The 15133-nt window shown below is 40.0% G+C and overlaps 1 protein-coding gene across 1 annotated transcript in view; it reads left to right on the top strand.

Annotated features, from left to right (window-relative positions):
- The window catches only part of LOC117514727 (CUB and sushi domain-containing protein 3-like), an 885172-nt gene that overhangs the window by 274735 nt on the left and 595304 nt on the right, over positions 1 to 15133 (top strand). The window contains exon 7 of the mRNA XM_034175291.1: positions 14815 to 14892. Coding sequence (XP_034031182.1) covers positions 14815 to 14892 — 78 coding nt within the window. The remainder of the gene's footprint in view (positions 1 to 14814; positions 14893 to 15133) is intronic.

Raw genomic sequence — 15133 nt, 5'->3', positions numbered from 1 at the left:
GAATGGACAGACTGGTATAGTTCAAAACCAGTTTGCATCACGCTACGAGAACATGGCTACAATTGCAAGTGGCAATACGAAGCATTAATACGAGACCAAGCATGAACCTTTTGAGCAGTTATACCCACTCACATCCAAACTGAGGACACAGAAAATCCACCGATCGACCAGAATCCTGACACAATCAGGATTTCCTGTTATTTCTCCACATTGCACCCAGTAAGTCAAAATTTCACACGTTCTCGAGAAATGTTGGTTTGTCAGAATGCAAAACATGGAGAATCACACCCTACTTTTTCTGGTCCAGGCTCAACACTTCTCAATTGCCCCTCGTACTAGGCTACTTCAGAATATATGGTACTGAATCATAAAGCCTTAGGCATCATGATGCTCTGGACCTTTGCTTGAGGAAATTTTCTCAAAATGAACCTCTATGAGCTTTAACTGAATACCCCTGGTCTCGACCTTAGTTGTGTGCAGTGTGTTGCAGTGAAATGAGTGGTAACATGGGCAGAGCAGTTTCAGGCCTGTTACAAACATGATGCAGTGTTAAATGCAACACTCACACCATGTGGCATTTGTTTTTTTTTAACTTGATCCCACCCTCAGGTGCCTCATTGCTGAGGACTTAAGCAGCTGAACAAAGTTAAAGTGACAACCACGTGACACCTGGCTATAACAAATGGGTACTTTTGCACAACTGGGTTAGACTTGCCCTTAAAGATACGTGTATCATTGAGGTAGTGAATGTGACAACGCATAAGACTAAGGCATTCTTTTAAACTTGACTTGAGTGGTTTGGTGTTAACGCTTCCTATGATTAGTTTTTCACTTTTTGCAAAGTAGAAACATCTGGACCATTCAGAACATTTTATGTTTGCCCCTGGTTGGGTGCTGCTAAAGATAGGAATTTGTAAAGGTACAGTGTAAACAGATACAGTTGTATGTAAAAGTTTGGGCACCCCTGATGATTTCCATGATTTTTCTTTATAAATCATTGGTTGTTTGGATCAGGAATTTCAGTTAAATATATCATATACCAGACAAACAGTGATATTTGAGAAGTGAAATGAAAATTAGAAGTGAAAACAAAATTAGGCAGGTGCATAAATTTGGGCACCCCAACAGAAAAAAAATAGATCAATATTTAGTAGATCCTCCTTGTGCAGAAATAACAGCCTCTAAATGCTTCCTATAGCTTCCAATGAGAGTCTGGTTTCTGGTTGAAGGTATTTTGGACCATTCTTCTTTACAAAACATCTCAGGTTTGTTGGTTTCCGGGCATGGACAGCCCGCTTAAAATCACACCACAGATTTTCAATAATATTTAGGGCTGGGGACTGAAATGGCCATTCCAAAATGTTGTAATTGTTTCTCTGCATGAATGCCTTAGTAGATTTTGAGCAGTGTTTAGGGCCGTTGTCTTGTTGAAAGATCCAGCCCCGGCGCAACTTCAACTTTGTCACTGATTCATGAACATTGTTCTCAAGAATCTGCTGATATTGACTGGAATCCATGTAACCCTCAACTTTAACAAGATTCCCAGAACTTGCACTGGCCACACAGCCCACAGTATGATGGAAAATCATGAAAATTATCAGTGGTACCCAAATGTTTGCATACAGTTGTATATAGGCCATTTTAATTCTTAATCTTTAATTTTTCTTAATCATATTTTTTTCTTTTATTCCCAACATATGATGCAGACTGCTATACAACTTCAAAGTAGTATCAGTAAGTCCTTTACAGTAGATTAGGAGGCCCATTGGTGCCAGTGCTTACATATCTCCAGATTCCATAGCTTGCAGGGGATAAGAGTCGGTGATTCCCCCTGGATGGGACACTAGTCCAAGGCAGGTTGTTTGGCCAGTCTCAGCCAGTACCCAGTCACAGCCTGGTAGACTAACACACTGCAGATTAAGTGTGTTGTGCAAGGACACACACAGGTAGTGTGAGCAGGACAGCTCACACTAGGACAGCAGGACAGTGAGCAGGTCCTAAAATACTTCATCTGCAGGTGCATCTGGAATAATTATTTCCCCTAACTGGGAAAAAATCAATACTGCAGTCATCTAACTTGGGAACTGCAATTAGCGAATTCCATGAATGAAATGAAACATGACTGCCTTCATGAAGGCTAATGTTGTGTTTATCCTCACACTGATTAAATGTCCCACATTACTTTAATTTTATGTTGAATGTTTAGCTTTGGTTATTGTTTCATCAGACTTTATTAGTGTGCAAATGTTTGGCAACAGCTAATGGCAGCCATTATAGTTACAAATTAAATACATGTTTTCTTTGACTTTTCCTACTTGGATGTCTACGATTTCCAAAGCCTGGGTGAGCTTACACAAAATGAAAGATGCTATAAGATGAAAAAATGTATTTTCACAATTGAACTTTCTCTTATTTCTCAGTATGCACAGAAAAAGATGCTATACAAGTTGATAACACGTAATTTATTGTCATCTTTTGTTGAAGGAGACTGAGCAGTTCCCTTTCCACGTGTACTATATTTGTTTTATGACAACTCCACTAAATGGAACCACTCAAGTTAATCGATTTTGAGTGACTTCTTGTTGCCTTGAAAAACTTGGGCAACACTGAAATGGCAGGGCGAAGTGTTAAGATGATGTGCTTACCTGGCACATGTCACGGTTCCACGAAACGATCTAAAAAACTGACATCTTAAAACAAGGTTATATACATTTGTATAGTTCAGCAAAGATATCAAGGGGAACATTTGGTTCATGATTTCTAACGTCGTGAAAAATGCTGGGATGGCACGTTACATCTTCCAGCCAGTGAGGGTTGACTGATCACCTGTCCAACCTAGAAACGCTGCAGTGTATGACTAATCTTGGATGTTTTAGTTATGCAGGATTATTTCCTGTGTTATACAACAAGATCTTCATTCCTTCATTAGCTGCATGTTTTATTATTCCAATCATTTGCCATACACGGACTGAAAGTAACCCATGGGAATAAAGTGTCTGGAAGGTGCATTAAGCTGTTATTTACTGTTGATGGTAGATCATTTTTCAGCTCCTCTGCAATAGTTTGCCATAGTTTCAACAGTATATTCTCCTCCGCTAGTCTTAAATTTGTAACATCACTCCTGCACTGCCTGGAGCTTCTGAGCAACTTCTGGATGGGTACAGCTTTATTGTCACTATCCATTTTTATTTAGACTTCTTGCAGAAATCTTGTGATAATTTGCTACTTTCACTGCAGGAACAGTTACTTGTAGTTCAGGCAGGCTGGCTGAAAGCCATGTCTTTTCATTTTGTTTGTATATTGTAGTTGTCATTAGCGTTTTATCACTTATGCAACTGGACAGAATGTCAACCTTTTAATGTAATGTAACCTTTTGACTCCTTTAAGGTAGATTTGCTTCATGTTTGTGGTATCAGCATTCAAACATCAGATTTACTTTGTGGATCAATTACAAATAAAGTAACATCAGCCAGAAATGATTGAGTTGGACTCAACGAGATAACACCTCTGGGTAAATATAAGGAGAATCCCTATCTTTATACTTGTCCACTGCGTGAGTCTTAGGTGGTGTTAAATTCTTATTGAAGTGTCTCTTGAATAGTTTTGTCTTGGCTGTCCTTGGTACCAGGGCTCTCCATTGTTTTTGGGTACTGTTGGAATAAATTTGTATTAAATTAATGACCCCCAGTTGGGTTGTACCACTTGCATTGTGAGAAAATGTCAATTGCAACATGATGTTCCTATGATGCTTTTTCCGGAGCATGATGAAGCATCTAGGTGACTCTGTAGTGAGGATTAATCAACTGGAAAAACCAAGGTGGTGCTCACAGGTCACCTGAATGCAGTAGATGGATATCGGCTTCCAGGAGGTGAGAATGGACTGTTGATCTTCTTAGATGGTTGTGGTGACACACTACCAGCACATGCTTTCAGATTGGATCTGTACCTACAAACCAACATAGGGGTGCAATATTTTTATTATTGCCCTTCTCAGCCATACGTCTGTGCAGTGTTCAGAAAGTGAGCATTAACCCCCTACCACCCGCCTCATTTTGGCTTGTCAGTATCTCACAAATAAAAAGTGAAATTTCTCATCGATGGGATATACAGGCTTAGCAGGGGTTAAAAAAAAACATTGAATAAATATAAACCAGATTGGACAAACAAATTAATAAATGCATAGCTGTGACCCATCCACATCCTGCTGATTTTACTTTTCCTGAGGTGGCACACAGCGGCCACGTAGAATATCATCCTGCTGTGTGACGCTGCTTTCGGCTTCACAGTTCAGTGCTTTAATACTTCCATGTTCTTTGAGTTCACCATGATGGTCTATAAATATCTGATTACTATCATCACGTTTGTGTTCCTCAATTCTTTTATTTGTATATATGCAATATGGTAAATTCTTTACATACAGTTTATATGCATATTTTACCCACTCCAAAAAAAAAACTGTATATAATTACTCTTTACATCAAATTGCAGCGACCAGTAGTGTAATAATAATAATAAAAAATTTAATATAAAATCGTCTCAGTAATCCTGCACTAATTTGTACTGTAATGCTTTTCCATTTGCTCTCTCCTCCACTATGGCTTTTTTGTTTTCAGATTTCTCTGCATGTTTAATTTTATGCAGAGAATATTAAACATTTTGTATGCATTTAAGGCTTTGCAAAATTTATTCCACTTTCTACCAAACAGTGACTAACTAAGCCCCTAAAGTCCCAAGGTGCTATTTTTCCCCTTTAATCTTATGCACAGTTTTTATCTTGTATACTCTTGATGTGAAAGGAACGGTTGCTTAGGTTGACACAGATGAGCAGTCTCACTTGCATTGTAAGGGAACTTACATATCACTTACAACATTTTGCCCATATGCTGCTTTTGTTGGGACATGAACCAGCACACAGGTGTCATACTGTTGAGTACCACCACTGCTGGTGAAGGCCAAGGGGACACCCAGTCTACACCTGGCTGCAGTAGATAGATGGTTACGTTTTAGCGGTAGAGGGTGGACCAGTTGTTTGCCTGCGTGGTTGTCAGCTTGGACCCTTTGTACTGGGGAGAATGCAGGAACACTAGGTGGCACCAGTGCTTGCTCTCAGGCCTGATGTCTACGTAAGGTATAGACCATGGGCCAGCATAGTCCCGTGTGCACCCCCCCCCCCCCCCCCCCATAGCCCTATAAATTTAGTATCATTAGAAAGCTGTCTCGATTACAAAAATAACTGGTAACAGTAAAAAGGACATATGAGCACTTTTAGTCCCAGCCCTTTTGACCCTACCCCAGCCAAAAGAACATATCTGATTATGACATCTGATATTTTTTTCCACACAACATAAACAGATACGAAATCATTATTTTGTTTAAACCAAATGGGACATAAGATACCAAATAAAAGCTGTGTTTATAAAGAATTGACTACATTTTGAATTATGTGCACAGCTTTCTTGTTCAGAGCAGAGGGTTTGCCTTCATACAAACCCCCATTTTGAAGGTTATAAAGAAATTCTCTTGACCTACTTCATATGTGGCCTCTTCTGCTACTCTCAGTTTTGAATTTCATAATAAGGTGGTTAATGACAGTGTAGTAAACCAATGTTGTCATATGTGAAAATATATAAATTATATGTAAGGCCTAGGCAGCTCATAGACCACCTTACTGAGAATGATCTTTTTGAGCCGCTGCAGTCTGCTTTTAGGAAATATCACTCCACAGAGACAGCGCTCACTAAAGTTGTGAATGATCTTCTGCATGCAGTGGACTCAGACACCACTACGGTTTTGGTGTTGTTAGATCTCAGTGCTGCGTTTGATACCGTGGATCATCATATTTTGCTCAGTAGGTTGGAGAATATTTTGGGGATTACTGGAAGTGCCCTTGCCTGGTTGACGTCATATCTGTCCAGTCGTTCTCAATGTGTCTTGTATAATGGCACTACCTCTGACCTTGCTGACATGAGATTTGGGGTTCCACAGGGATCTGTTTTAGGCCCCTTGCTTTTCTCCCTGTATGTGGCACCCCTTGGGCGTATACTGCAGAGTTTTGGGATTGCCTTTCATTGTTATGCTGATGATACTCAGTTGTACATGCCGATAACTGCGGGAAATCTCACTCCCATAAAATCCCTGGAGGACTGTCTTCTATCAGTGAGAAGTTCGATGTCTAGTAACTTCCTACTTTTAAACTTTGATAAGACTGAAATGATGATTCTTGGTCCAGCGAGACATTGGCATCAGATTGACCAGCTGGCGCTCAGCCTGGGTTCCTGTGTCATACATCATACGCACAAAATGAGGAACCTTGGGGTAATTTTTGATCCCACGTTGTCTTTTGACCTCCACATCAGGGATGTTACTAGGACTGCTTTTTTCCATCTGAGAAATATAGCGAGGATCCACCCCATCCTGTCCATGGCTGATGCTGAGACCCTGATTCATGCTTTTGTTTTTTCTAGACTAGATTATTGTAATGTTCTATTTTCAGGGTTACCACAGTCCAGCATTAGGGGTCTTCAGCTGGTTCAGAACGCTGCCGCCAGACTTCTGACACGTAGCAGAAGATCTGAACATATCACACCCATTTTGGCATTTTTGCACTGGCTCCCTGTCTCTGTGAGAGCAGATTTTAAGGTTTTGTTATTGACTTATAAGGTTGTTCATGGACTGGCACCATCTTATCTGGCTGATCTGGTGGAACTCTACGTGCCGGCCCGGGCTTTACGGTTGCAGGATGCGGGACTTCTCTGTGTTCCCAGGGTGAAGAAGAAGTCAGCAGGTCAAAGAGCCTTTTCGTATCGTGCACCCACCCTGTGGAACAGTCTTCCTGCGACCGTGAGGCAGTCTGAGTCTGTGGACATTTTAAGTCAAGACTCAAAACATATTTTTATTCTCTTTCTTATGGATAGTTTTTATTTTTATTTGTTTTATTCTTTAACTTCTGTTTTTATTTATGTATTTGAATTTTTTATTCATTTTTAATTATTTATTCAATTTTACGTTGACTTGTTTTATGTAAGGCACCTTGAGACGGCTTTTGCTGTGATTTGGCACATTATAAGCTAATTAAATTTAATTAATTAATTAAATTAAGGCCCAGTATTTTTACTGTTACCAGTTATTTCTGTAATCTAGACATCCTAAGCTTTCTAATGATACCACATTTATAGGGTTGTTGTGCACACCGGACCATGCTGACCCATGGCCTATTATTGTCTTGTGCGAACATTGAGACGTGTTCTCATTGCAATATATTTTAGGTTACACAGGTTGACGTTTGCTGCATGTGTGAATACGTTGTGCTGTGCTGAGAAGCATCACAATATATTTGATCTCAAGAATATAAATGGCTTTATTCAAAATGTATTTGACTATATTATTTTAAGACCGAAGCCATCAATACGTCCATTAATGCACACACCAAATGATTTTACTGTATCCTAGGAATTGACATGCCAGAAATAGACTGGTCCCTTTAGAGGTAATGTCTTGTTTAAAGTCTGCTGTGTCGTTTGTGTGCAGAGAGCTCAGCATCCAGCTCTGCCAAATGACTCTGACTTCTTCTTTGACTTTGACCATCGAGGTACAGCCAACTTCCCCGGCCACTCTCATTGATCATGCACGTCGCCGGGTACACTTTGTGTTTCTTTATGTTGGCTGAGTCTGGTGTCCTTTAAAGTTTGCAATAGATGACTTCTGCTGACAGCAATCCTGTGATTTTGTGCCAGGCCAGTATCAGTTTTATTGTTTGACAATCCAAGGTGAAAATGGAAGTTGAGTTATCTCTATTTTAAGAGAACTGTATGCATGTGATGTGCACGCTACACTGTAAAGGTGTATGTGCATGTGTCTCTCACTTGCATAATTCATTAATTTGATCAATCATGTCATAAAACATCAAATACAGTCAAAGTTGTGACTGTGTGTTCAGCTGACACAATAACATTAATTCGCATTCATCACAAGATTAAAGTGCTCCATTTCATATGGTTCCAATCGCTACTAGTACTACTGCAGTGGAGAGATGTGGTTCAAGTGAGGTTTGTTTGATCTGAAGCTTCATGTAATGACCATGCCCACAAAAAAAAAATACAAATGCATATAGTACAAATAATTAGTAACCCCTGAGGTGAATTTCATAAGGACATGGCTACAGATATGAGACTCGTATCCCAAGTGGTAACTGATACAGGTAGGGGCACTCCAACACTCTGAGAGACTACAACATAACCTGCATGAACAAGGTATTGTGGGCCAGTACTACTAACCCAATATCACCATCCTCTGATTATCTGTATCGTATTTGTGTTTTTACTTTGTGTGGCTATGATGCACAAGATCTCGTGGGATCACCAACATGTCATGTGATTTCTGCCAAAATGGCAACATGGGGGATACAAGTTTTGTACCTGTTGCCATGTTTGTTTCTCAAATGTGCCAAAAAAATGGGAGTCAGTGTTCATCAGAACCCCCATGAGTTCATTCCTTTTACTTTTAGAAGGACATCAGTCATGTTGGCCTTATCCCAGCACTACAGACGTACTGAAATGATTGATTTCCAAATGAATGGATATTTGGTGTCAGTGGGGAGATGATGATCTACTGGTTAAGTGTTGGCCTTCAGACCAGAGGATCCTCGGTTCAAAACTTAGCCAGACTGGAAAAACATGACGAGCCCTTTGGCAAGGTCCTTAATCCCCTAGTTGCTCCCGGTGTGCAGTGAGCGGCTTGCATGGCAGCACCCTGACATTATGTGTCTGTGTGAAGGGGTGAATGTGAGACATTACTGTAAAGCGCTTTGAGCTGCTGATGCAGAAGGAAAACATGCTATAGAAATGCAATCCATTATTTTGGTATTTTTATTGGCATTATTGCAAAAATATTTCTTGCCTGGTGGGGGTTGTTGTTGGCCTGGCAGCCCACCATACCTATGCCATTATACAGAGAGCCATGCCAATTTTGAAAGCCTAAAGTGTTGCAATCATCACACAGTAATGATCCAGTGTCAGACATTTGTCTCACTAGAACAGAAACAGATTTCACTTTTTGTTGTTGTTGGTGTTGATATAGATTTCATATGATGTTTAAATCAGTTGTAACATTTCAGCTTTACAAATGTGTGTGACTTTTGACAGATTGCATGAAGTATATCTGCCGACAGAGTGTGACACCTGGCACACAGGAAGCACAGCAGACCCACAAACATGCTAAATAACTCAATCAAATTATAGTAGAACGTAATTTACTTGGAATGTTGTTTAATGTTTGTTGTCTTATTAACTGCTAAGAGGAGGATGCCAAAATCCAAATGAATCTGTGCACAGCACAGGATGACTTGATATGTGTTCATGTGCAGTGTCTGTCACAGGCAAAGAGGCACAGTGTCTTATTTGTTCCTCTCCATCGGCCTCGTACTGTCTGCCTGTTTCTCCATCACGCTACGAATATCATTTCTTTTGTTTGCTTTTGCCTCTCTGGCCCTTAGGTTGCTCCGCGGTAAATGTTAATGGCATTACACGGAGCATAAGCCTTAAACACAGCTGTGCACACCTTGATGTACACATGCACATAACCAAACAGCAACAACAAAAAGACTGTTTTAACCGCTGCAACAATTTGGAAACGTAGAGCTCAACAACACCAAGCTGTTTTCATCCCCTCCAGAGCCGGTGTGTAATAACCACAATAGCACTGGGTGCTTTTGGAGGGATTGACTGTGCACAGATTGTAAGGCAATGGGAGGGAATAAAAAAGAGGAGCTAGTTTACTCGACAAACAAGAGGGTGCCTGGCAGCTTCAAGTCCCCACGATTATAGATAAAGAAACTTTATCTAAAACACTGACACAGATGGAGAGATGCAGCACTGTTTTAAAGAAGCAACTATTGCCAAATACACAGTGCATGCGTTTGTTTCTGCATTGATTTAAATCACTTTCGCTTGAGGCTTAAACCAGTTTTTACCAGTACTGCAGCATATCCGAAATCTCACCGTAACTAATCACAATAATTTAACTTCTGTTGCACTGTAACATATTGTTCACAACTTCCAGCAGTAATCTGTGTGTCCCAAGGTATTGCAAAATTGAGAAAATGATATAGATAAAGATAATTTATTTTCACAGCCATACAGTCTTGCAGATGTGTCACAGGAGTAATTTTGACTTATGGTTAACATTTTAAACAAAGCAATTCTGAACAAGTTATCAGAATTAACGTCACCTCTGTCGATTTGACAAAGTGAAAATATCAGCTGTATGTTTTAGTTTTAAAGTAATGCACAAATTCTGAAGGTTTGACGTTAAACAGACACATGTGCCAAAAGGCATTATGGGAAAATTCGAATGACCTGCTCTCATCACTCCCCCCCACCCGTCAAAATGCAGGACTGTTTATTGCAAAGCACACGACAGGAATTAACATGTAGGATTTTAGGTTTTACAGATGTTTCTAACCATTCAGCTTTATCTCTATGCCAGGAAAAAAATAAAATGTTAGTGGACAGAAAGTTAACGGAACTCAATTTAGCGGAAGCTAATTGGTCTGCTGATAGTTTTCAAAGTTATCTGAAAAGCTAATCCGCTAACAAAAATGTTAGCTTTGCTAATTAGTGGATAGTTAGTGGATTAGTGGAACTGTGCCCACCCACTTCTGAAAAGCTGTCCTTTCCACCCACATAGCTATTTTTGCCCCCCCCCCCCCCCACACACACACACACTGTACTGATAGAAAAGCAAAAACAAGGTGTTACTTAAGGACACAAAGATCAGGAATATCACTTGCAATGTGAGTGATATTTTGGACGTGGCATGTTTCTCTGTGCATGATCTGGCACACTGGCACTGGATCTTAGTGTTGAGAACCCCACTGGCTGGAGAAGGCCAAATGGACAGCCACATTTCACCTGGCTGCAGCAGATACATTGATATTTTCAAGCGATAGGGATGGATCAGTTTTCTACTTATGTGGTTGCCATCCAGGAACCAAGGTGGTTTTGTAGTATGGTAGACGCAGTGATGTGTTTCACCATTGCATGCTCCTAGACTCACCTTGAAATCTTCTCGTCATTCCCACAACTATACAAAAAGGAGCCCAAAGTTCCAAGTGTGTAGAAAGTGCCATATGGCTGAGATGACAGTCTGCTTATTAATGCAGTTGAAATAATGCCGATTTTGTCTTCTTTTGTGTTTGTCCTTATTCAGGCTAACTGGAGTGAATATTCCAGCCCCCATCATCAGCAACAAAAACTGGCTACGGCTGCATTTTGTGACGGAGAGCAACCATCGCCACAAAGGCTTCAGGGCTCAGTATCAAGGTAAGATGAGATCACTTCATTTGCAAATCATAATAGAGTGTCTGTACTTGAACACAAAGGGACCAAGATAAGAACACACTCTAAATAACAAAATATTTTTGATCTTTGAATGAATATTAAGCACTTTGTTTAACGTGCCCATTTCTTTTGAGGGGCAATGGCTGCATGAAGGCTTTTCTTCATTCAAACCATTGACTTCAAAGCAGAAACTGGAGCTAAATGATGAATATGTTTTTCCTCTGACTAAAAGCTCATAGCAGTTGCAGCTCAGTAATCCTGACATTTAACGTGTTTGTGTTTGACCTGCATACTGTGAACTGTATCATAGAGGTTTACCGCCTGGCCCCAAGCCAGATATGAACCCTGTAGCGTCACAATAAACAGCTTCATAAAAACCTTCTAACAGCAACGTGCATGTGCTTCTCACTTTCAATAAATACATAAAATTGGCTGCATGAAAATGAAACTGTTTTATGGAGTGAAGTAGCCAGATTATTTTTATTTATTTAAATTTGCATGTTAAAACACTGACGGGTTGTAGCCAACACTGCATCATTTTATAAATAAGCAGAATTTACTAATTTTCCCAAAATTCATAAAAGAGGGGTCAGGTCAGTGTTTTCAGATTCAAAATTCACTTTTTTTCCTTTTATACCTCTCTTATATTGCAAATATACAAAATCTTACCAAGTATATTTGTGTTGTTTCTAGTGAAAACACCTAATTAAAGGGGAACTAAAACTTTTTGACCTTAATTTTACAGTTTGGGAGTAATTCTTGTGAAATCAAATCAAATCAATTTTATTTATATAGCGCCAAATCACAACAAACAGTTGCCCCAAGGTGCTTTATATTGTAAGGCAAAGCCATACAATAATTACGGAAAAACCCCAACGGTCAAAACGACCCCCTGTGAGCAAGCACTTGGCGACAGTGGGAAGGAAAAACTCCCTTTTAACAGGAAGAAACCTCCAGCAGAACCAGGCTCAGGGAGGGGCAGTCTTCTGCTGGGACTGGTTGGGGCTGAGGGAGAGAACCAGGAAAAAGACATGCTGTGGAGGGGAGCAGAGATCAATCACTAATGATTAAATGCAGAGTGGTGCATACAGAGCAAAAAGAGAAAGAAACACTCAGTGCATCATGGGAACCCCCCAGCAGTCTACGTCTATAGCAGCATAACTAAGGGATGGTTCAGGGTCACCTGATCCAGCCCTAACTATAACCTTTAGCAAAAAGGAAAGTTTTAAGTCTAATCTTAAAAATTGAGAGGGTGTCTGTCTCCCTGATCCAAATTGGGAGCTGGTTCCAGAGGAGAGGAGCCTGAAAGCTGAAGGCTCTGCCTCCCATTCTACTCTTACAAACCCTAGGAACTACAAGTAAGCCTGCAGTCTGAGAGCGAAGCGCTCTATTGGGGTGATATGGTACTACGAGGTCCCTAAGATAAGATGGGACCTGATTATTCAAAACCTTATAAGTAAGAAGAAGAATTTTAAATTCTATTCTAGAATTAACAGGAAGCCAGTGACTTGTTTTGGTGAGAATGGGCGCTCTCTTTCCCCCACCAGGGGTCCTGTAGAAAAAAAAAACAGCATTGCACCCTTGAAACACTGACCCGGTGTCATGTGAACGAGAGTCTCGTGTCTCACGAGAAACACAGACTGCTTTACGGCACTACAGCAACAACAGATACACCCCCCACCCCCCCGCCCCAGTCAAGGCACCGGTGAGCTAGTAGCTATAAGAACACAATGACTTTATTTCTTACATGTTCATAATTGGGACAGAGCCAATGAAAAGAGGAAAAAAAAATGCTGTTGGAGGAAGAGGAAAAACACAGTGACAAAGTGAGGGGTCTCACACACACAGGTCAACCTTGGTTGGGCTTTCATGGAATAGCAGAGCTGAAAGATAAAGAAGTGTGAAAAACAAATGCAGACCTGCATTCCTGCTGCTGGGCTGAAGCTTTGGAGTCGAGTTCCCCAGGAAAAGACGACACCTTATTTCCTCATTGTTATGGAAGAAGTGAAGATTCACTTTGTAAGATTTGAAATGCTGTCTTAAACTAGGCTGAGAAAAACTCATTTTGAGCTTTATTTTACAACTATTAGCAAGCATTGCATCTTGTACAAATGACACAACAGCTTAAAAATCTGATGGTGAGTCAAGAAAAAGTTTTTGTCTCAGATATGACAAAAAACAAAACAAAACAAAAAACAAGATGTGTACAAGACTTTTTCAAAAAGTTTCATTCATTCATTTTCTATACCCACTTACTCAAGTCAAGGGTCTCACGGGGTCACGTAATCATGGAGTGTGAGACAGGGTACACCCTGCACAGCACGCCAGTCTGTCACATTCATACACACACACCTGCAGTCAATTTAGAGTCACCAGTCCACTTAACCTGCATGTCTTTTGAATTGGGAGGAAGCCGGAGCACGCGGAGGGGACCACACGAACACGGGGAGAACATGCAAACTCAACACAGAAAGGACCAGGTGGGTAGCAAACCCACAACCTTCTTGCTGTGAGGCAACAGTGCTAACCACCACACCGCTGTGTTGCCCATTTCAGAGACATATTTTCCTAAAACAATCTTACTGAAATTTAACTTAAGTGATTTTTATCTTTCAATTTTTTTTGTATCTGTATTTATATTAAATGCAATTAGATGTTTTGACTAACAATTAGAAAAAATATATTTGGTAAGATTCTGGATTTTTTTTTTCTCTCACACTGTAGCTACGTGCCGTTCTGCTAATTCTTGAATGTTATGACAGCAACTTACGTCACCTGTTTTCTGTGTGCAGTCTGGCTCCTGGTGCAGTTTATCAGCCCGCCTTATACAACCCCTGGCAAAAATTATGGAATCACCGGCCTCGGAGGATGTTCATTCAGTTGTTTAATTTTGTAGAAAAAAAGCAGATCACAGACATGACACAAAACTAAAGTCATTTCAAATGGCAACTTTCTGGCTTTAAGAAACACTATAAGAAATCAGGAAAAAAAATTGTGGCAGTCAGTAATGGTTACTTTTTTAGACCAAGCAGAGGGAAAAAAATATGGAATCACTCAATTCCAGAAAGTTGCCATTTGAAATGACTTTAGTTTTGTGTCATGTCTGTGATCTGCTTTTTTTCTACAAAATTAAACAACTGAATGAACATCCTCCGAGGCCGGTGATTCCATAATTTTTGCCAGGGGTTGTAATATTAAACTCTGTAATCCTTGGGTTGTTCTTTGAATCTGGGGGGGGGGTAGAATTCAAAGAATCTGGTAGAATGTCTGAGTTATATGAGCAGACAAATCTGGGTTTTGTAGAACTGGGAAAGCAATAGAGCCACTGGACCCATTTCTTTTACAAAAGCAAGCAGCAATTACATTTTGATGTTCTTCCTAGTATTCTCCAGAGAAAGAAACACTTGTACTGTATCTTCTCACATCTAATACTGTAACTTCTCTTATCTAATGAACTCTTTTTATTGCTCTCGACCAGTGAAAAGCTCTGGAGAGCTTAAATCCAGAGGGGTAAAATTATTACCAGGAAAGGACAACACTAACAAACTGTCTTTGAGTAAGTCTTTTATTTTTCTTATGCAACTGTTTTCATTGTTTGGATTTTTTTTTTTTTTTTTTTTTTTTGGTTCATGTAGGACTTGCATTCTGGGTCTTTGTTTCTTTTTTTGTTTTTGTCTCTTTTTGTTTATTTGTGTTTCTTTTCATGTTTTTTGCTGCATCATTTGGTGACAGAATTAAGCTACAGTACTAGATTTTGCAGAAGTGCAGTCTCTCTTTCTTTCTTTCCCAGTCTGTCC

This window comes from Thalassophryne amazonica, chromosome 7 (assembly GCF_902500255.1).
Source record: "Thalassophryne amazonica chromosome 7, fThaAma1.1, whole genome shotgun sequence".
NCBI classification, from domain to species: domain Eukaryota; kingdom Metazoa; phylum Chordata; class Actinopteri; order Batrachoidiformes; family Batrachoididae; genus Thalassophryne; species Thalassophryne amazonica.
Note: the sequence above shows the minus strand (reverse complement) of the source record. Positions and strands in the feature narration are given on the sequence as shown.